The sequence below is a fragment of the Sycon ciliatum genome, chromosome 5 (assembly GCF_964019385.1).
Source record: "Sycon ciliatum chromosome 5, ocSycCili1.1, whole genome shotgun sequence".
In the NCBI taxonomy this organism is placed as follows: domain Eukaryota; kingdom Metazoa; phylum Porifera; class Calcarea; order Leucosolenida; family Sycettidae; genus Sycon; species Sycon ciliatum.
In genome coordinates this window covers 22,840,024-22,862,350 of record NC_088647.1, presented here as the reverse complement: position 1 = coordinate 22,862,350, position 22,327 = coordinate 22,840,024, and the positions used below count along the sequence as shown (strand labels likewise).

General features: G+C 48.4%; 1 protein-coding gene and 1 long non-coding RNA gene across 2 annotated transcripts in view; both read left to right on the top strand.

Annotated features, from left to right (window-relative positions):
• The first annotated feature begins 725 nt into the window (after window positions 1-725).
• LOC135816680 (uncharacterized) lies at window positions 726-11,645 on the top strand. The gene is made up of 3 exons (XR_010553455.1): window positions 726-1,080; window positions 5,897-6,285; window positions 11,557-11,645. It is a non-coding gene; the product is annotated as an uncharacterized LOC135816680 (long non-coding RNA).
• A 6,986-nt stretch (window positions 11,646-18,631) lies between these two features.
• Window positions 18,632-22,327, top strand: part of LOC135818075 (uncharacterized) — a 47,869-nt gene continuing 44,173 nt past the window's right edge. Inside the window, exon 1 of the mRNA XM_065331396.1 lies at window positions 18,632-20,900. Within this exon, the coding sequence (XP_065187468.1) occupies window positions 18,642-20,900 (2,259 nt within the window). The 5' untranslated portion in view covers window positions 18,632-18,641. The remainder of the gene's footprint in view (window positions 20,901-22,327) is intronic.

Sequence of the window (22,327 nt, the reverse complement as noted above, 5' to 3'; positions counted from 1 at the left end):
TGACATCAGATTTCTATTTTTGGATCCACTAAGGTGTGACTTTCCTATTGCCTAAGTATGTGGGTGCATAGCAACCCACTCATGTTGCATGCAGGTGTGACTTTTATTTCGCCACCAGTGGTAACCCCGCCCCCAGTAGCCAAATCAGTCAGTTACTGTTTGACTGGCTACATCACCATGCTGTGGGTAAGACCGCTTGAAATGTGCTTGGATCCATACAAAAACTGGATCCAAGTGGATCCAGTTTTTGAATTTTTGAAATTGTTGCTATGCTGTGACGTAGCACTTTCAAGCCCTATTAGAAAGTCATGCATTTGGATGTAGCCGCAGCTAGCTGTATCCCAAGCAAAATTTAATATTCGTGGCGTTTGGTCCTTTTGAATTTTGTGTTATTTCGCCATACATAATTCACCATAGCAACGGTTGTCCTAACCCCGCCTAGTTACCATGTTTACTACATTCTAATCTTGTTGCAGAGACTCTGCGAATCTGACGCGGCCATTGCAAAGAATGCATGCCCCCCCCGGCCAGAATGAACGCGCCAAACCGGCTCTAGCTCTGTCCGTAACCATGGTAACGACCTTCGATCGGACCGACCCACCGCGTACCGGTAGCCCCACTTCCCAACGGCCCAAGCCAGGTCACTACGGAAATCATCATTCTTTATTCATACTATCATAGCTGTTCCCGTAGCGTCTTCACAGCCTGTACCTGGTACGGTGTGTGTGTGTGTTTGGTGAAGACGCAGTTGTTACCGTCCATCTGCGAAGAAGAGGTACAGCACCATTGTGTTTGATAGCAGTTTTGTACACTATAGTCTCCTGGGCAGCATATCCGTGTCCCAGAACCAGAGAAAGTAGACCAGTTGAGTATCATCCACTAGTACATGTACTGGAGAAATCACTGTCGGTTCGTGTGTCCGTCGGTGACTAACGAAGTCTGGACGACCACGTAACATCGTTGTTTTCTCTCGAGTCAGAGTCATGTGTTGATGATAAGCCACTAGTGCGACTTGTGCTGGAAATACGAAGCTGCACTGTATCTGCAGTTATCCAGTGTATCCGCAGTGTTCACGGCAAGGTACAGTGCAAGGATAAGCTCTATAAAACTGCTATAAGGTGTCGTCTTTGAAACCTTCAGGCTTCAGGCAGTACAGTTAGTTATTGCCAGGCTGGCAAGATGGGTTGTAGTTATCCTATGTGGAGAATTGATTTAGATTTGAAAGACGTGAAGAAAATCCGTGGTAGTGGTACCCAGTACCCAGCAGTGTTGTACATCGAATTCATTCCAACGTACATGATTGTACTACAACACGGCAGCAGGGAAAATGACAAACGTAAATACATTGTATAACATTGTGCTTCACAAAGGCCAGCGAACTTCTGGGGGAAGTAACTTAGTTGACGCCATGCTTGAGCAGAGTTTTCACCATATCAGGCTTCTATGCTTTCCTCAAACCGGTGAAATGTTGTTGTTGTTGTTTTCTTTATTTGAATTCGCTAAAACCAAACGGACAGAACTGTCCAGTGACAAGGGAGCGAATGATGAGCGTCATAATCACTATGCATCAAAACATCTCAGGACAAAATGAGACAGACTATATTAAGGGAGGGTCTGCACAACACTTGTACATAAAGGGGAGTACGAGAACAAAGGCGCGGCAGAAGTCGAAGCAAGAAAGCAATCAACGCCAGAGATATTTTTGTCCACCAAAAACAGAGAGAGAGAGAGAGAGAGAGAGAGAGAGAGAGAGAGAGATCCGAGAGCGAGAGAGAGACTAACAAATGAGGGCTGAGACCTCTACAGCAGGGCTTTACGTCTGAAAACAACCGCACGAATTAACAAGCAAGTTGTCAGAGAGCAGGGAGAGAGACGGGCAGGCAGGCCAACAGGCAGGCATATAATGAAAATATGGCGATAGTGATCCGTCTGACCTCAAGGGTTCATGCTGTGTGGAACAGCAGCAGTGCGAAATTGGGCCGGGTGCGGTATGGCCCGTACCTCGCTGGGCAACGCATTCCAGAGCCTAGCTCCTTGGAACGCGAGACAACCCTTACCCAGCTCAGTGCGGGTTGGCGGTGGTCTTAGACCCATCGATGATTGCAGCCGAGTAGGAGCGCCACTGGTTGGTAGCAACAGCACTTGCAGTGTGGGGCTAGCACGGGAGTAGCGGCAGCGCCAAACCAGGAAGATGAGCTTCTGGATGAAGATCTCCCGGACACGGTAGGCGCCGAGTTGGACTAGCAGGTTTCTGGCAGAGGTGCGCGGCGAGCATCCGTACACAGCTCGAGCCGCACGATTCTGCAGAACTTGGAGACGGTCCAGGTGCTTACCCGCCAGCGATGCTGAGAAGGCATTGGAGCCATATGAGAAATCAGGCATGATCACCGACTTGAAGTACTGGATGCGGCTTTGCATGCTGAGGCAGCGGCGCATCCGCCACAGCACACCGACTTTCTTGGTGAGGCGGGCAACGCACCTATCCATCTGGGTGTTCCAAGACATGACGCTGTCAATGTGAACTCCGAGGTAGCGAGCAGAAGAGACAGATGGCAGCTTAGTCGCATGACACCATACGTCCAGTTCAGGTTGCGCTTCTAGCTTCCCAGCCGGTACTACCAATGCCTGACTTTTTGATGCATTAAGGATCAAACCTCGCTGCTTCAGCCAGTCAGCAATGCATGTCACTGCTCTGGAGAGAGTGGCGGTCAGTTCCTGTTGTGTTGGGCGACTGCAGGTCAGTGCGATGTCATCTGCGAACTGGATGGATTCAGCTTGCTGGGCAACAGATGGTATGTCCCGGGTGTAAAGGCTGAACAGCAGTGGACCTAATACCGACCCCTGTGGTACTCCACAGGAGCAGGCTGCCACTGTGCTAAGCTGGGATCCCAGCTGGACAATCTGGCAGCGATCAGACAAGTATGACATGAGCCACTGGAGCGCTGTTCCAGTGACGCCCACACAGAAGAGATCTTCGACTAGTTGCTGGTGGCGAACCTTGTCGAACGCCTTCGACATATCCAGGAGGACCACACCCGTGAACATGCGGCGGTCTCTTGAGGCGAGGATCCTGTTTACCATCAGCACAAGGGCATCCTCCGTGGAATGTCCTGTCCGGAATGCAAACTGTGTGCTGGGCAGAGAACCAGCCATATCCAGAAAGGTGACAAGTGCCTTCTGCACCACCTTCTCTAGCAGCTTCGAGAGAATTGGGAGCAGGGACACAGGACGGAAATTGTTGGCGACAGATGGATCGCCAGCCTTGTGCAATGGGGTCACATACGCACGCTTAAAGCCAGCGGGTACAGTGCCGGAGGTCAGGGACGCATTGAAAAGTGCTGCAACTGATGGTGCTAGCAGGTCGGCACAGTACTTTAGAAGTAAGCCTGGGATGCCGTCGCTCCCAGTTGCTTTGCGCGGGTCGATGCGCTTCAAAAGCTGTTCAGCATCGCAGGCACGCACATGTTGGAATGAGGTCAGGGCAGACCGAGGCTGTGGTCCCTGAGGCATAGAGAGAACTGAAGGTCGAGCATCATCAGAGACTACCTTGCCAAACGTGGACGCAACATGTTCGATGTCGCATGTCGGCTGGATTGATTGTCTCTTGCGTCCAGTCACAGTATTTAGGACTGACCATAACTTGCGTGGGTTCTGGCAATTATCTTGGCACTGACTTTGGAAGTACTGGTTGCGTTTGCACCTGTTTGTATTCGTAGCAACCGAGCGGGCACGTCTATATGCTGCGTGAGCTTCAGAGTTGGCTTTGTCAGCAAGCCACTTTCGATGCAGGCGACGCTTCAGCTGGTTTATCTTGTATAGCTCTCTGTCAGACCATGGAGGATGGAGCTTGCCTGTCTTAATCTTGCATTGCTGCAATGGCGCATGCCTGTCGAGGACAGAAAGGAATCGTTGATGCCAGTGGTCCCACATGGCTTGCACATCAGAGTCTGGTGGGTACACATGAAGTTCAGCAGCAGCTAGGTCAAGTCGGAAGGCAACCAAGTCAATGTTATCTAAACGGCGACGCACACGCTGCTTGGGGATGTCTGGCTGGGCATGTCTTGCATTGAAGGTTGCTTCAACTCCAAAGTGGTCACTGAGTGTAAGCGGCAGGACTCGGCAATCATGCAAATCCTTATCCTCTGTAGTCAGTATCAGGTCAATAGTAGTGCCAGCTGGACACCGAGGTGAGACTCGCGTAACGGAGTGGACGATATTAGTGAGGCCATATGCACCACAGAGATCCAGAAGGGGCTGGGCATGCTGTGGCAGGGAATGCGAGATATTGACATTGAAGTCACCCATCAATGTGACGGCTGAGGTAACCATAGCAGCTTGATGCAGCGATGCCTCAAGGGTGGACCAGTAGGAGACTGGCGCATCTGGTGGTCGGTATATGCAGCCAATTAAGTGATTGCCTGCCTTTCCATTTAGCTCAACCCACACTACCTCCGTGTCCCCTTGGTTGAGATCCGGCCGTGGTTTGATGGGCAAGTAGGACCGGTAAAAAATACAGACGCCACCTCCTTTTCTCCCCTTTCGGTCATTTCTCACCAAACTGTATCCTTCAATGTTCACTTCTCCATCAGCTATAGACGCGTCCAGCCATGTCTCCGCAATCCCAACAACATCCCATGTCCTTTCCCTAATCAGAGCGGACAGCGTGTCTATCTTGTAGCGCAGACTGCAGATGTTAAGGAATCCAATGGTGGTATGTGTTGAATGAGATTGTGGCAGTCTGTTAATAGATACGGTAGCAGCCTGAGGGTAGAACTCCCGCGCAACTGGATTTAGCTTACTCATTGAGAGCTAGATGAAGGTTGCATTTTGCATGGTATTCCCGACATGGATCCAGGGGAATCTTCTGCATGACGCTTTCCAGGGCGAGGTGGCGTGGCTTTGGCTGGAGCAGACGTAGTTGACGTATCTTGAAGAAATACTTTCCTATGTAACGATACTTGCATATCCATCTCTATTATGTCACTGAACCTAAAACCTTTTGTCATGCACACAGCGTTGACATAGAATGATAGTTTATAAAGAATGCTGCGAATCGAATTTTCAGTATTTCACCTCTTTGGTTCTGGGTCTGATCTACTCACCCTCCCACCACAACTGCACCTTGATCCTACAGTTGCAGAGGGTGGTGGCATGGCGTTCCTGCGGATGCGGAAAATTCCTCTGAGTATCACGTGAACCATGAATATCTTTTACCCATGATGTAGTGAAATGATTGTGTGTACATATGAACAGTAGTGGTGTAGAACAGAGGACTGTGTTGTAGAACAGCTTCGGCTCCACAATCCAGTGTGTCGTTTCTATAATAGCTTTCATTGCTGAGGTTGTTAGTGTGTCTGTTGGCTCTAGGTTTCCAGTACTCAGTAGCCGAGGCTGGTTGGTAAAGAAACTCCAACCGGCAATTTCACTTCAAAGTACCAGTGCATCTAGTGTCTGCTTCTATCAAAGCAGCGTGCTGTCTATACTAGTTACCCCAGCAAGTGTAGGGTGTTCATAGGTAACTGTCTTGGCCGTTTTATGCCGATGTACTCCGTGTGGTGTAGACCAGGTGTGTATTGGTGGTCGATTCTCATGGCTTCGCCAGTTGTGTGGATTAGACAGTTATCTGGCGCAAGTCTTGATCTGTCTCATTCAGATCTTGTTCGCTATCGTTGCTATAAGAGAAAATCTGTGGGTGCACATCCAGTGCATTTGCAGAGTTGCGTGCTTCTCTTGCGACGGGCGTATGCATGGTACATGGTATTGTGTGACACTGTACAGCCGGTATTCTGGTTGATTGTCATTCATACTTGAATTCTCTTTCAGCAAATTCATCGACTATCAGAAGAGGCATATTCTTGTTTTTCTGTTTTTCTGTTTTGTATAACTTTGTGTTCAGAACAATGCCGTTTGACTTCTGGAATGATGTTGTCCTGCCAGCATGGCATGACATAGCTCGATGCAAGATTACACATGAAGCATTGGAGAAGGTAGTCATGGCAACTGATGAACATCATCCACGTATCAGTAGAGATCCCAAGCTGAGGAGACATGTGATGAATTGGAAGGGGTTTATTAAAACCACTGAAAGTAGGTCAGAAAAGGATAGGTTAGCCTGCTATGTTGCCTGTGTTACTTGCTACAAGAGAGGGCAATCAGGTGTCCAGAACTTCATTCAAGACATTCAGTCTTCAACTTTCCCGTCCAATGTTGCTGTTGGTGGACTGCTGGAGAGAATTTGGCAAGCTCGTAAGAATGACCATCCTGATGAAGATGTGACGGATCCATGTGAGTATTAAGCAGGGGAGTAGTGCAATGATTTCATGGCATTTTGTATGTAAAGTTCATACTTCATCCACGTGGAATTGCACCATTACACTTGTTAGCTGCTCTGGCAACCCAATATTTTCCCTAAGCACTCTCAGAAGACTACCTTGTAGTCTCATGAGTATTACTATGAGAAGAAGTATTGGAAGACAGGAACCACTGGAGCATGCGCTGTCCTATAGTTGATGGAAAAATCTGAATAATCGTGCAGAGCTTGAGTACCATGCAACTCTGAGTTGAGATCTATTTTTGTTCCAATGTATTTCTGCTGAAATGCTGTGGAGAGGCTGGTTCGGGAAAAGTGCTCTGTTGGTCCTTAGGCTGTGACATGCTGTTGTTTAGAATTTGATGTTGTGCCCGCAGCCGAATTGTGATTGCTCTTACGCTGTACGAGAGTAGAAAAGCCTTCAGATTACTCTTGCTAGGTAGATCGTGTCTCTCAAGTACACACTGATCCTGCCAGCAATGAGAATGTGGCCAGTTTAAGGTAACATGACAAACTTATACTATGGAAAAGATAAGCGCACATTGCGGTGGGGTGGCAAGTATGAAGATGACATTCAGACAAAGACAAAAAAGCGGCGACAAGTATGGAAAAGTGTGTACACTGGTGGGCCAGAAGACGGTGCAGCAGCATGTACAAAGGGGTGACAAAAACACAGCAAAAACGCAGCAGCAGGCCGCAACAGAGTGACAGAAACGCAGCAGCATGTACAACATACCTATTTGTATAATTATAGTGTTGTTTTTTCACGGCTGAGCGTAGCGAAAGAGTGTAAAAAACGTATTTTTCACTCACCATTTTTCTGTCGTGCTCTGCTGCTCTTCCACTGCGCAACTCTCCCCCACCTGCCATCGTGGTCTTGTATTCCTCGTAGAGCGTGGAGTTTTCCCGCCCTCCTTCCCTTGGGTCCCGTACGTTGTTGGGCTTCCATTGGGTGCTGTTTTACTGGTTTTCCATGGCATACTTTGTTTTGTGTGTTTCTGTCCCGAGGGTCTCGGGTTTTTTTGGTTGTATGATTACTCCTTTCTGCTTGTTTCTCTTCGGTTTTTATTTTGGGTGTGACTGGCAGTGGGGCAGGTCCCATATTAGTAGAAGGGTTTTTTGGCCGCAAGGCAAGTTTTTCCCCCAGCCCGGTTGAGCGGTCGTGGCTGGAAATTTAGGGAGTCGGATTTTCAGGCGCTCCCCCACTGGCCAGTCACCCACACCAGGACATTGCTCTGCTCGTGTCTTGCACTGACATATCTCTTGCTGGCCGCCTTGCTCTTTATTACTTCTGGCCTAGTTTTTGGCTAGCGTGTGGCTGCGAGTGTGATGTGACGGAATACTGAGTACATTCTGTGAGTACATTCTGGTAGACCACTACCCCATGTACAACCCGGTTGCTATGTGAGTTAAAAGCATACTATTTCCGAGTGTGCAGGTCAAATATAGTCTTTGCTATGGTAATACAGTGTATGTACAGTCTGTGTGGATATGGGTATACGTATAGCTCATGACATTCCATGCTCTGATCAATTGACACCAGTTGTTCGACACCAGCAACCATATAGCCCAACTCAACCTCTTGTGCTCAGCTGTGCCTTGCTATGCTTGTGCCACGCCACGTGCACACACACACACACGGTGACACTGCATGCACACACACACACACACACACCACGTGCACAAACACACACCACATGCACCCATTTTGCCCTTTTGAGTTTTGACGCCCATCACCGAGGCGATGATAGCAATGCTGCAGCAGAAGCCATAGCAACTTGTGCTGGAATTGCACCATTGAACAGCTTACAAGGCTGAAGAATTGACCGCCACTATTCTGAGCCATGTCTACACCACACAGCTATTTGAAGAGGCCATTTCTGGCCAGTGAATCCCTACTTTTTCGTTTTCGTTTTTTCCGGCACACATCACACCACATATTCCACCATGTACTGGCTGTTGGGATCCACCCAGGATTATTCATACCACGTGCACACACCTCAGACCTCAGACATGCCCATCGCGGAAGCGATGATAGCGAACAGCTATGGTAGACATAGCAACTTGTGCTGGGACTACACCATTCAACAGCTTGCAAGGCTGATGAATTGACCGCCACTATTTTTAGCCTGGTATCCACCCTTAGCTGTTTGAAGTGACTTTTTCTGGCCAGTGAATCCCTATTTTTCATTTTTCCATTTTCCATTTTTTTCTTCACACAAACACCACACCACATACTCCGGCATACACTGGCTGTTGGTAACCACCCAGGAGAGTGAAAGAAAAGTCAGGAAGAGTCCGAGAAAGAGAAGAAAGACGTGTGTGACCATAATCGTCGGGAACCCGCAACCTCTCGATTGGATATCGACTGCATATTACCACCGCACCACACGTGCACAAACATACACACACACACACACACACATACACACACCAGACACACACACACACGCACACACACACACACACCTCAGACCTACCCATTGCGAAAGCGATGATAGCGAATAGCTTTATTAGAAACTAGCAGCACCCCAGGCCAGCGTTGCCTGGCCGAATGTGGCATGCGGGTGAAGCAAGTACATGAACAGCACACGTGCTCAGCACGTGGTGGTGGCCAGACCGCTGAAGTCCTGGTGAGGGAGGTTCTTCATGGTTGGAAGGAGAAGGAGGGACGTCTGTTACGCCTTCGGGAGGCTGGTCAGGGTTGTCCATCACCTGGTGGCGGATGAAGCGGCTCAAAAAATTCATAAACTTTACGACAAAAGTGCGATGCGCTCTTCACTGCAGATCAGATGCAGAGTGCAGTCAGTGCAGATCTTTTGTATCCTTTTGTTGCAGATGTTTCTATGTGCAGAGAACGGTTCACGTGGTCCGCAGCGCTTGTGCGGCTGCTAGTGCTACCTATGGCGCTAGGTGGCTACATGATTCGCACGCTTCGCGTGCTCAGTGCTTCTGCGCTTATAGCGCTTGGCTGCTACTGCTACTCGTACTGACATGATCGTGTCTGCTAGAAGCGCTACCACCTACATACACTGTTCGCACGCTTCGCGTGCTCCGCACGTGGTGGTGCCTACACGATTCGATCGATCGAACCCTTCGCGTGCTCAGTGCTTCTGTGGCTGCTTCCGCTAGCTACACGATTCGCACGCTTCGCGTGCTCAGTGCTTCTGCGGCCGCTAGCTACACTGTGCACTGTTCGCACGCTCGGCTTGGCGTGCTCAGGGCAGCGCTGCTCCGCAGCGCTTCAGCGTGACATACAATTACACACACACGTCACAGGTGCCTCTTCTTTATATGGAGCGTGACACACACACACACACACACACACACACACACACACACACACACACACACACACACACACACACACACACACACACGTCACAGGTGCCTCTTCTTTATAAGTAAAGATAGCAACTTATGCTGGAATTACACCATTCAACAGCTTGCAAGGCTGATGTTTTTAGCCTGGTATCCAACACACAGCTGATTGAAGTGGCGTATTCTGGCCAGTGAATCCCTATTTTTCATTTTTCAATTTTTTCATTTTTTTGGACACACACGCCACACCACATCCCCCGGCATACACCGGCTGTTGGTAGCCACCCAGGATTATGAAAGAAGAGCTAGGAGAATGAGAAAGAGAAGAAAGACATGTGCAACCATAATCGTCGGGAATTGAACCCGCAACCTCTCGATTGGAAATCGACTACACATACCACTTTACCATATGGGACACACAGGGACACACACACACACACACACACACACACACACACACACACACGCACACACATACGTGTATACGTAAAGTCCGCTGCAATTGCCCAGTTCGCAGCAAACGCTCACCCCAGCGGGTCCATACTATTTTCGTCTTTTTCAGGTCAATTTAGTTGTAGAAAATTGGCATGAAGGTCGAATGCGTACAAGAACGACTGTAATGCCTACACAGTGCCTATGTCTTACCAGGATCCTGTGCAAAAGCGATTGTCATTATCTTGCTGCAAAGAAAAACTTCGGTCGGGATTTCCTTTGCATCCGATAAATGAGTCATCTTTGTTATTTATAGTTTGTTCTCCTGATGATCTGATGATGGGCCAGGCCCGAAAATTTGGTGTACAGTAATGTAAATGTAAATTTGAATTTGAATCGCAGTGAAGAGACCGTTTTTAGAGTTTGGAGTTGAGAAGTGAAGTTTCCTAAAAGTTCGTTTTCCATTATTTTGGTTTTCAAATCATGAAATTTCTGCAGTACCATGAATGTGACGATGTTGCGCTTTCAGAACGGAACGGTGATTGTTCTGACGAAGCGTCATTCGACGACTTGACCGGTCGCAGTATTCTGGTATTGCAGTTGCAAGTCGAACAGGGGAGATGTCACAAAAGCTACACCTACAAAGTTGCTACCAACTTGTTGAAAACTCTGAAGTGCTCGAGAAAAACCCTTGCCTTTGCGTGTTGCGTGATTTGGAAATAGGGAGGTTCTGCTCTACGTTTTGGGAACGCGACGCAAAGAATCACGCGAACTTTCTTCGCGTTCCCGTAACGTAAAGAAATGCTGTTCTGCTCTACGTTTCACCTAGAGAAGTCACGTGGAATGTGTACTGGGAATTTCCCTTTCCATATTTGGCAGTTTTCTGCATGCAGTTGATCGATACCCAGCAAATCCGTACGCATTTTCTCTGCGTGTGCCACAACGTAGAGAACCCCATCTCCGCGTAGAAATCTGGAGCCAAAACACGCGAAGCCGTAGACTCTAACCCAGACACCTGCTCTCTACGTGATTTCTCTACGTTTCACGTATAGCAGAACCTCCCTAATGATGGCTTGAAACACCGTCAGAAGTATATTTGGTTCCTGCAATACTCTGCTCTTTGCTACCGTGTTATTCGGAAGAAAAACCCATTTGGAATTACGAAATGCAACAAACAACATCATAAAATCACTACGAGCTAGCTCGTAGCTAGTGCCCAAAGAGACTTGAAACCAGGAAAGTGGACATTGTTTACCGTAGCAAAGCGCTCTTCGCGCCACGGTGTGTGATGCACTTTCGTACAGAGGGAGTGACAGTGCATGGGGTCAGTGCGTACAGGCCAGCAGATCTTGCACAATGCGGTGGGCATTTGCAGCGGACTTTACCGTACACACACACACACATACATACACACGAAAAAAACACTATTGGACCAGACATAGTGGTTACAACAATGTGTCCTGTTTTTCTTGTGTACTATTCGCTGTCTGTAGATTTCTTCACAAGGGTTGTCAAGAGCAACCTCCCACAGATCATCGCCAACCTAGCGACCGTACCAGATATAGTGCTCACCGAAGTATTTGGAGATGTCCAGCTGGATGAAGAGTTGATCAGCACTTATCGAACGGCATGTGAGGTGGCCGGTCATGTGCGTGATCTTCCACTTTTCTGTCAATCAGCAATTGGGATGTCTTCACTGTACCCAATGTACAGCTTTCTGCTTCTCTTTTATCTCTTGCACCGTCCTGATCTCACTCAACGACTGGATAAAGATTTCCTGTTCAAGATCGACCGTGAGGCAGGATGTGATGGGAGTAGTCTTGTCCAACTGTTGAATTTGGCTATTGATTTACAGAGCGATAGTAAGTGACAATTTGAAGACTGTGATGCAAGTTAAAGAATGTCCATGATGGTGAATCCTAGTCAATGGATGATGCTGGTCTTTGTCTTAGTATGCATACCAGCTGAAGGTTATATGAAAATACAGTTGTCTTCTACCAGCAGAAATGTTCAAAATGATATTAGCTGTGTTCCAATTTGTTTGGTATACATTATGTTCTAGCCTTGGTTTCCATTGTGAGGAAAATGAGGAATTTTATTGAAATCGTCCACACCTAATCATAATGGCACTTTCTCCCGGTGACTTGACTTGACACTTGACTGACTCACAACCGCCATCCACTGAGATCACACAAGAAGTCCATTGAACTTTCGAAGTCGGCGGGAAAGCGCTAGCTTCAGTGTTGGGAGCAAAACATGTTCTGATGAAATGATCGCCAAAGTCGCAAACTCTTTTTCATAACATGGTAAAGTAGCCTAAACCTGCCTGTCATGTTTGTGGAAATCACCAGCATATTGTTTAGTATTGTCAAAATGCCAATTTTCTGAACTTAATGTACCGGCAATCCAAGCAATACTCGTAGAGAATTCTATTGTGATTCTTCTGATCTCACCTTCATATACAGCAGGTACCGCAATGTCAATGATGAATGATGAAGGTGTGATTGCAGTGAGAGAAGGACCAGGAGATACAGTTGAAGGTCAGTACTGTCCTTGTAGTGGTCCTCCATTAATGCACGGCCCTCTTTTAGGGGAATGCATACTCAAAGTTTGTCAGCCCGAGCCTTACGCTCGCATTCCAGCGCAAGCTTTACAGTGTCCTGCGAATTAGGACTACCTTTCTCAGCGCGGCCGGCAAAACTGAGTGTCCACAGAGTTACCGAGGAACATCTCAGCCTGACAGTAAATCCTTCTGCGAATTAGAGCGCCGTGGAAATGAGTGCCGAAAAGATCAGCGCAAAATACCCCAGAAAGACAGAAAAGTGTGTGGTTAAGTTAGCAAAACCTGATTCTTCCAGTTATCACTGTTATTTATGTGTTACACTCAGTGGTGTCGCACACTTTATGACTGGTAAGACCAAGGTCGTCCGATGTGGTCTGCCATATTCATCCAAAAAGCAGTAATCATTTCTTAGTATCATGCGCTCCTACATGCACTTGTGCATACACTGTGCACACAACTCATGGAGTTGACTGGCAGTAGACCTGGGTAAGCATATGCCATTATGCGCCCTTTACTGGTACTGTTCTGTCTGGACCCACGGTTGCTGCCAGTAGACTAGTAGTACTTGTATACCTAGTACTAGGCAGTTGTATTTAGTGCACTACTTGTATGTGCGATGCAGTTACATTGACTGTAGCTGCAGTGTCCATGTAAACATGGTAGTCTAATAGGTGTATGTATGTTGTCAGCTCACACACACACGCACACACACACACACACACACACACACACACACACACACACACCTTGGACCTTGGACGCGCTGCAATATTCTGGCTATGCGGACCCCATGGGGGGTTGAGCAGGTTCGGAACAGTAGGGGCGATGACGGGATAGGTCCTGTGGTCTACTGAAACGCCGACCGCAATTGCAAACGATGCTGAAGGAGCTACGGTCTGTGTTGGTTGCTTTGGCCAAGCCACGGCTGCACTTGTGACGTTTCATGCCTTGGCGCGATAGCACACAGCGGTTGCAGCGGGCGCAGTGGAAGCTGCAGCGTTCGCAGGACATATTGTTTGTAACCGGTGACTCAAGTGTGTCAGAAGATGCCTCTGCTGGTGATGTTGCTGGGGAGCACTTGTGTCGGGCAAATCCACCCTTGCTCCGGAACCATCTGTCGCACTGATCGCAGTGACAGCTTCCTGGCTGTTGGCTTACGGGTAGGGCACGCGTAGGGCACGCGTAGCTGTACACTTGTGTCGCTTCCTGTCACTTACACGACTGAAGGAGCGGTGACAAGTTTGGCACACAACCGGTGATGGTCGAGGTCTGTTCTGCTTTTCTGGCAGACAACGGTAAGCCTTGCCCCATTTGGAGCGAGAAGATGTGGCCACTTCATACCAGTCGTCAAGTGGTTTGACGTCACTCCGAACACAGTCTCGCCACCTTTTCCGCGGACCATGGGCAGGTCTCTTGTTTGGAAACGAACCGAACAGTAGAGCCTTCGGGATGCGCTCATCCTCCATCCTTGCCACATGACCAAGCCACTCAAGGCGACGTCTGCTGAGACGACACTCCATGTCCAAGGTATCTCCCCAGCGCTCCAGAACTTCAACATTAGTTATCCTGTCATTCCATACATCTTGACGACTGATGCCCAGAATGGTGCGGACACAACGGAGATGAAAGACAGACAACGCATGAACATCAGCCTGTAGCGTTACCAAGCATTCGGACCCATAGAGCAGAGTCGACAGCACACAAGCATTGTACACTGACCGTTTGATGGATATTGGCAGTGTTACATCGTGGACTATCGATTTCTTCAGAGCGCCAAACGCTTTGGCAGCTTGTGCGATCCGGGATGTGACATCATCATGACATCGGCCGTTGCTGTGTATGTTGGATCCAAGGTAACGAAAAGACGACACATGGGCAATCTCCATAGTTCGAATCGCGAGCGGCTCTAGATCGTCGTTAAAGATGTTGGGGCCAGAGACCATGAACTTGGTTTTGGTGGCACTGACGGTGAGGCGAAAATCGCTGCATACATCCACAAATACCTCCTAAGCTGAAACTGCGGCCTGGCGTGTCGCGGCCACAAGACCGGAATCATCAGCAAACTGACACTCTGTCAGCTCCAGGGATCTATCACGGCGGCTACGGTGGTGGAGTAGCTTCCCATCTGGCTCGAAGAAGACCTTTGCGCCTACACCAGGGATAGGCTGCACGTGCTGGCACCAATAATGCATCACTGCCCACATAAAGATGTTGAATAGGACAGGGGCCATGCAACGTCCCTGCCGCAAGCCGTTCGTCACAAGGATGGGGTCAGCTTCAACATTCGACAGACGGAGAGTTGCGGTAATGCCGTCATGGAATGCACGGATAACAGCGATCAGCTTCTCGGGGACGCCAGCTTTTCGCAGTACTAACCACAGACACTCTCGCGGAACTGAGTCATAGGATTTCTTCAGGTCAATGAAGATGAAGAAACACTTCTGCTCATGCTCGTAGCTCTTTTCGATTAGTTGCCTTGATCATGTCAGCACACCCACGTCCTGTGCGGAAGCCGCATTGAGAGTCTGGTAGCACATCGTCTAGTTTATCAGCAAGTCGGCTCTGGATGACGCGAGCAACCACTTTACCAATAACGTCTAGGAGAGCTATGCCTCGCCAGTTGTCACATTCCGCAAGGTTACCTTTCTTGGGGATAGGCACCAGCTGCGCGTTGACCCAGTCGCAAGGAACACTGCCCCTTTCCCAGACTGAATGGAGAAGCTCCAGTAGGTGGTCAGTAAACAGATCTGGACAGGCTTTGAGCATCTCCGGCAGGATTCCTGACTGACCTGCAGCTTTGCCACTTCGACATTGCGTGATTGCCTGCTGTAACTCCAACAGATCAGGCGGCGCAACCAAACTATCCAGACACGGCATTTGTGGACCACAGTCAAGAATACTGGAATTGAACGTACTTGCACATTCAGAACACCAGAGAAATGACGGCCCCAACGTTTGCCCTGGTCTTCGGCAGATGCACATGGATTTCCGTTCTCGTCGTTGATCGCAGCAGTTGTGATGCGGGTCGGGCATTGTTTGACTGTTTGTAGTGCACGGACACATTTCCACACAGTTCGTCCTGAGAATCTTTGTGCATTGGCGAGCTCTGCCTTGGCTGATATCCAGTCACGTTTAGCCTTCCGCACTGCGGCACGCGCTTGACTGCGAGCCTGTTTGAAAGCAGTGTGATCCCTAGGACGTTGATGTTGAAGCCAGAGCGCGTGCAGCCGATTTCGTTCTTGTAACAGGGGTGCAATAGTCGGGCCACTGTCCACATACCAATCAGGTTGTTTACGCTTGCGTTGACCAAGAGTGTCCGTTCCGGCAGTGACAACAGCATCGCGGAGGACGTTCCACTTTTCATCTATTGGATCATGCGGGCGCCAATGTGTTGATACGAGAGTGGACACCGCGTCTTGATAAGCAGACAACGGGGTGGCGCCATCATCAGGGTTGTTGTTTGCATCGGCAGAAAGAAATAACTTGGACGTGTCGAATCGACCCTTGCTACGTTGCACACGCACAGCTTGCGGGTTGACAGAGTGGTGATACGTGCCAAGAAGGAAGCGTGCACAAAGCAGTTGATGGTCACTGTCACACTATGCACTTGGGATGATCTGAGAATCCATGCACAGCATCCTATCACACTGGCCAGTATTGATGTAGTCAATGCAATGCTATTTCTGTGACTTGGATGTTGCCAGGTTGGTTTGAGATTTTGTCTCTTGTTGTGCCAGGTGTTACAGATTGTAGCATTGCACACATTGCCAGGAAATCTAAAAGTTCCTTTCCAGAGGAGTTCATCTCCCCAAAGCCATGAGGGCCACGCACAGTGCACCACTCATCCCTAGACTGCTCAGCATGGCTGCCACGAGTGCCAACTCGCGCGTTGAAGTCTCCGAGTAGAACGTATCTGTCACCACGAGGGACGTCGTCAATCGCTCGCTGCACGGAGTCGTAAAAGTGCTCCTTCTCCGATCGAGTGCTGGCGAAAGTCGGAGCGTACGCCACAATAACAGTGTACCAGCGTACAGCACGCTGGACTTTGAACTTCAATCGTACGGTGACAAGGCGAGAGCTGTACGCTCTCCAGACACAGCCTCCTGCTTCCCAAGCGTTCGTTGAATTCAAATTCAAAACGACAGCAACACCTTCTCCTCGTCGACGACTGGAGTCCTCCGAAGGAACAGGACGACCCGATGTAAGGATAGTAGAGCCACCAACAGGATATGATTGTTCACCAAACCAATGTATCTCCTGAAGTCCTGCAATATCCACAGCCAGACGCGAGAGTTCCGCGACGACCCGTTCGATTTTCTTATCCTCCACGACTTTTCCAGTTACAGCTGCAGTTTCAATTGGGCCTGAGCTTTCCACAAATGACCGGACATTCCAGGTGCCCACTGACAAATAACGTCTACGTCCTGTACTGTTTCGAACCTGCTCATCTCGTGCAGTCGCGGACGTTCGGGGGTTGCAACTCCTCACCGAACGAAGGGCGCACGGAGAAACTTGAGGTGGCAACATCATGCGAAGCCCTGGTCCTCAAGAATCTTAGTCCGCGACCCTATCTACTTCAACAGGTCCTGAACTAACCTGGGACGACCCTGGACAAGGCCAGAGCCGCCCCAGAGTGGGAAATTCTTGAGAAAACTTCCAAAATTCGAGAGCTCAAAAACTACCAACTACCCTCACCAACTGCAACACACACACACACACACACACACACACGCACACACACACACACACACACACACACACTCACAGAGTCATAAAGACAGTATACTAAGCAACGAACACCTAGCCTACAGGATACCAGTTAATCAGCTATGGTAGATGTATGATGTGTTGACATGTCATGTCGGAAAGGAGACGGCCTTTCCAGGGTAACTGGAGCTGCGAAAGAACTCAGTTCTGATTTGACTTGCTTACTTTGTGGTGAAACAATGTTAGTATGAAAGGGAGGACGGCCTCTGCATTGTAACTGGAGCTGCTGAAGAACTGTCTGCTTGATGTACTTAGTTTTCTGTTGTTGTGAATCAATGGCAGCATGAAAGGGAAGAATGCCCCACATAATCAAATTATAGATATGAGAAATGTTGCAGAGCATGTGATTTCAGCAGACGTGTCACATGATTGGCAGACACTGGTTTGAACAGTGCTAGGATAAAAAGTGCTATGGAAACATTTTGCACTGACACTCAGTTCATGACCACAGATACGTAGCGTGCAGATAATGTGGTGCAACTTCAAGAGATTCAGTACTGAGAGGATATCCACGTTGTACAGATGTATGAAGTTCTGTACTAAGGTCGTAGGTGTGTACGGACCCGGCTGGGTGTTCCTTGTGTGCTGTATATGCGCATTTGACCAATTTCAGCCTCATAATTAGTAGCAAATAATCGCTTTTCCAGCTTCTTCACTTTAGTTAGAACTAATAACTAGCTAGATCTTTGTCAGAAAGAGGTTTTCGTAAGAAATGCCTTCAGGGCCCATTTCTTAGTGGAAATAGCAGTAAACACAATAGGGTCGTGTACATTCAACACCCAACCGGGTCTATGGGATTCTACGAGATCCTACGGGATTTTGTGCATCTGTACTACGTGCATAAGGCTTATACCATCCTCTTCTAAGGTTTAATTTTGCTCAAATTCACAGCAGTCAGTTAAATTCCAATGAAATTCTTGTGCTCAAATGGTCCTGCTAAACTGTTCATGTTGAAATTCTGGTGCTGAAATAGGATTATTCTGGGTGTTGTAGACTAGCTAAACCCAATTCATCTTGAACATCCTTCCCATTTTCTTGAATAAATTCTTCCTCATATCTACATCACATGTATTGTGCTTTGTTCTGGTGTATGTGTATTGTGCAGCTGATAATGGCCAGTACGCAGCAGCACTAAGTGAGCTGATCAAGAAAGGTGTCCAGCTCATACCGTACGGGCGCCTGATAATGTGCGGGCCGGGCCGCACAGGCAAGAGCAGCTTCCTGCGATCCCTCCTGCGTCAAGCATTCATGTCAAAGGTCGATAGTACCATCGGTGTGGAGCTGGAGAAGGTGATATGCACGATCGAGAAGCAAGGGTTAACGTATGTCTGGAAACAAGCTGAAGATTCTTACCAGCAGCAGTTGGCCATGACACACAGAGCTGTTGTACAAGAAAGGAGGAAAGAGATAGTAGCAGCACTGAGACAACAAGGTGTGGAGGTCCCAAACAACACCAGGTCCACATCCTCCATGCCGTCAACACCCGTGACATCACCATCCGCTGTGATTGAGACTGAGCAAGCAGATACAGCCAGTGTGTGTGAATCTGCTGTCAGCCAACGTGATGAAGCCACCCACACCGGGTACTCTGGTCAATCAGCTACCAGTTCATCTGAAACCATGGACTCTCAGAATTTTTCCACTGCATCCAAGCCGGAGGAGGTCTCAACCATGAGTGTACAACAGGTCACAACAGAAGAGCAAGATGTGCAGCAGCTACAGACGGAAATCAACTCAGCAACGCAGAAGTTTGATGGCTTCATTGAAGATCTGAAGAAGGGCAAAAGTGAAGTTTTCACTGCAGAGCATCTGAAGAACCTGACATTCATAGATGTCTGGGACTTTGCTGGTCAGAAGCTGTTTGCAGCGATCCAACACATGGTCCTGGCCTGTGATCGGTGTGCATATGCTGTCGTCTTTGATGCCTCAAAGAAGCTCCAGGACCGAGCGAAGCCGACGTTTGGTGTAGACGGTGAGGAACTGCCACTTTCCAACAGCCTGGATCAGACCAACTTTGATGTTATGGAGACGTGGTTCAACGCTATCCACGAGGTCATTGGAGACAGCGACAAAGTACCCGTGTTTGCCATTGGCACTCATGTGGACAAGTTACCAAAGAAGCCAGAAGCAAGGAAGAAGGCAACTGAAGAGATAAAGAAGTACATCTTGGCCAATGCAGATGGTAAGGCCTATGCAAACAACATTGACAAGGTGGTATTTGTGGATAACACACGAGCTGGCAAGGATCCAGAGGACCCAGCAGTTGTTCAGCTACGGCAAGACATCATCCAGCAGCTGCAGCATCAGTTCAGCGTTGCCATACCATTTCGTTGGCTTCCTGTAACCATCTCCATTGGGCACATTGCAAAATCATTCGAACGACCATGGTTATCTGTTGACGAGCTACGTCGCTTGGCCATTGCTGTTGGTAGCATCTCCAGTGATGATTCGGAGTCCGATTTCCAGGAGATGTTGAAGTTCCAACATGGTCTTGGTCATTTGCTTCACTTTGTTCACAATGCCCGTCTGCGTGATCGTGTGATCATTGACATCCACTGGGTTCTGAAGACGATGTCACTGCTCTTTTGTCCTGAACCAAAGGATATGCAGAGCAAGCGTCTACGTCCACAATACGACTTGCTGACTCAGGATGGCATCCTCCTTGAAAGCCTTGCCATGCACCGCTGGTCACAGCACAATCGTATGACATCGCGCTACACGACCACAGAAGAACAGCGCGATTTCCTGTTTGAGATGGGTGAGCACTTTGCCCTGTTCTACAACACCAAGAAATCTGTGAACGTGCCTGGTCAGAGAAAGGAGGTGACAACTCGCAAGTTCTTTGTACCAGCACTAGTGGAGCGAGTTGCACGTCTTCAAGATGAATTGAGCAAAGGCAAGCCAAGTTCAGCTATGTACCTTTACAGTGGTGCAGATCGTTACTTTCCACAAACCCTGTTCTGGTGTGCTGTTGTGAGGTGTATGCAACGCTACAGTCCAAAGGAGGATCCTATCCTGTATCACACATCGGCACGTATTCTGGTGAAGGATCGCTTCTGGCTGGTTATGCAGTATTTCCAGCATGGCATTCGCCTGTCACTGGAGATTCCCGTCGCGGCTGGCACAGCGAAGTCTTCTTCTACCGATGCTGTTACTCGCGTGGCAAATTCAGTTGGCTCTCCTGGCGTTGGTACTGCAGCAAGCGAGGATGAGTCTGCTGCAGTCAAGCTTTGTCATGAGCTTCTACCATACCTGGAGTCGGAGCTCGACAAGCTGAAGGCATTCTCCCTGACTCATGTGAAGTTTAGGAGAGCTGTTCGCTGTCCATGCTCGTTCAGCCGAGATGCGTGTCGCAAGCACAAGAAGAAGGGTTGTGCAGAGATTGGCTGTCAGCACTTTGCTCCATTGAAGGAAGGATTGCGTCCACGTTGTACTATCGGAGGACGTCCAGAAGTGGATATCAGTGATGTACGCCAATACTGGCCATGCTTTGCCAAAGATACACAGGTAAAAACTAAAAAGAGGTCATATTCAGTTTTCCTCGATATATTTTCCCTGTGCTTTGCGTTTACAGCCCGCCCTAAACTGTGTGTATATGTACAAGGCCAGTACATGTCAGAATGGTGCAGCTGTTAGGGCTGTGAAGCCAGTACATGTCAGAATGGTGCAGCTGTTAGGGCTGTGAGGCCAGTACATGTCAGAATGGTGCAGCTGTTAGGGCTGGGAGAGCAATAACAGATTCTTTTTCTCAGTTGCCCTGGTCTGGAAGTGTTTCTAAATCTACCGGCTCCCACACCAAACAATCACACTGTACACTAACCCAAACCATTGTAGGTAATATTGCACAATACAGTGTGCACTCGCTGGCTCAGGGATCGCTGTTTCCATGACAGCCACCTTGTGATGAAAGACACTGGCTTGCATGTACACATCATTGAATGTTATGATTTTTGTCGAACCGTGTCGACAAGTCCATCAAACCCAAATCTTTGGGAAAGTTTTGGCCGGGAATTTTCGGTGGTGTAATATTTTCGGTATTTCCCAAAATCAACGGTTTGGTAGAGCGAAAATTTCGGTAAATCAGTTTTCCAGATCCAAAAATGCAGTTCTCACACTGTGTGGCATGGCATTGTTGAATTTTAGTTCCCTTTTTATTTTAGGTAACAATTACCTGTACTGAAGTTACTGAAAATAAATCTGCTCCTAAATTTTCCCTTTTCACAGTAGTGCTTGATACCCGGAATGAGTACAAGTATATTTTGCTGCACTTGCAAGACAATAGCAATAGAAACATAAGGAGTTGATGTGGACAAATGCAATAGGGCTTGAAAGTGCTATACCACAACCAGGCCAGGGTCATGACAGCGCTGAATTTACAATCCAATTGTGTCTAGTCTTGTATGGATCCATGCACATTTGAGTTGTTTCCTTCTCCGTAGGATGACAAATCTACCCATACTGACTGGACTGCTCCCAACCCCCCAGTATTGGGGACCAACTTCTGGCACTGAATCCAATTCAGTACACCTGCACTTGACACAATGAGGGCCTACCTGTCAGATATCTATTTTGCTATACTATCGAAGTAGATCCCCCAGAAGTCGTTATCTGCTTATCTGTTGAGTTCTGACTTCATCATTTTTAGTCCCGGTACACGTCTACAGTAAAGGGATGGGGGATTGGCTGGTGTAAATCATTTTCTTTGTCTGCATGCCACACTGCTGTGTTTCATTGATTCTCTCCAGATCCCAGAGCTTGCTGATCCTGAGAAGGCAATGCCGGCAATGCCAATGACAGTTGTGGAGCCCGCAGTCAAGGACAATGGTGAGATAATTCAGTATAGTGTGAAATTGATAATATGCCCTGGGAAAGTACTGTGCTGCTCAATGAAATCCGGTCACGGGAATCAAGTACATGCCTGGCGCTGTGCAACC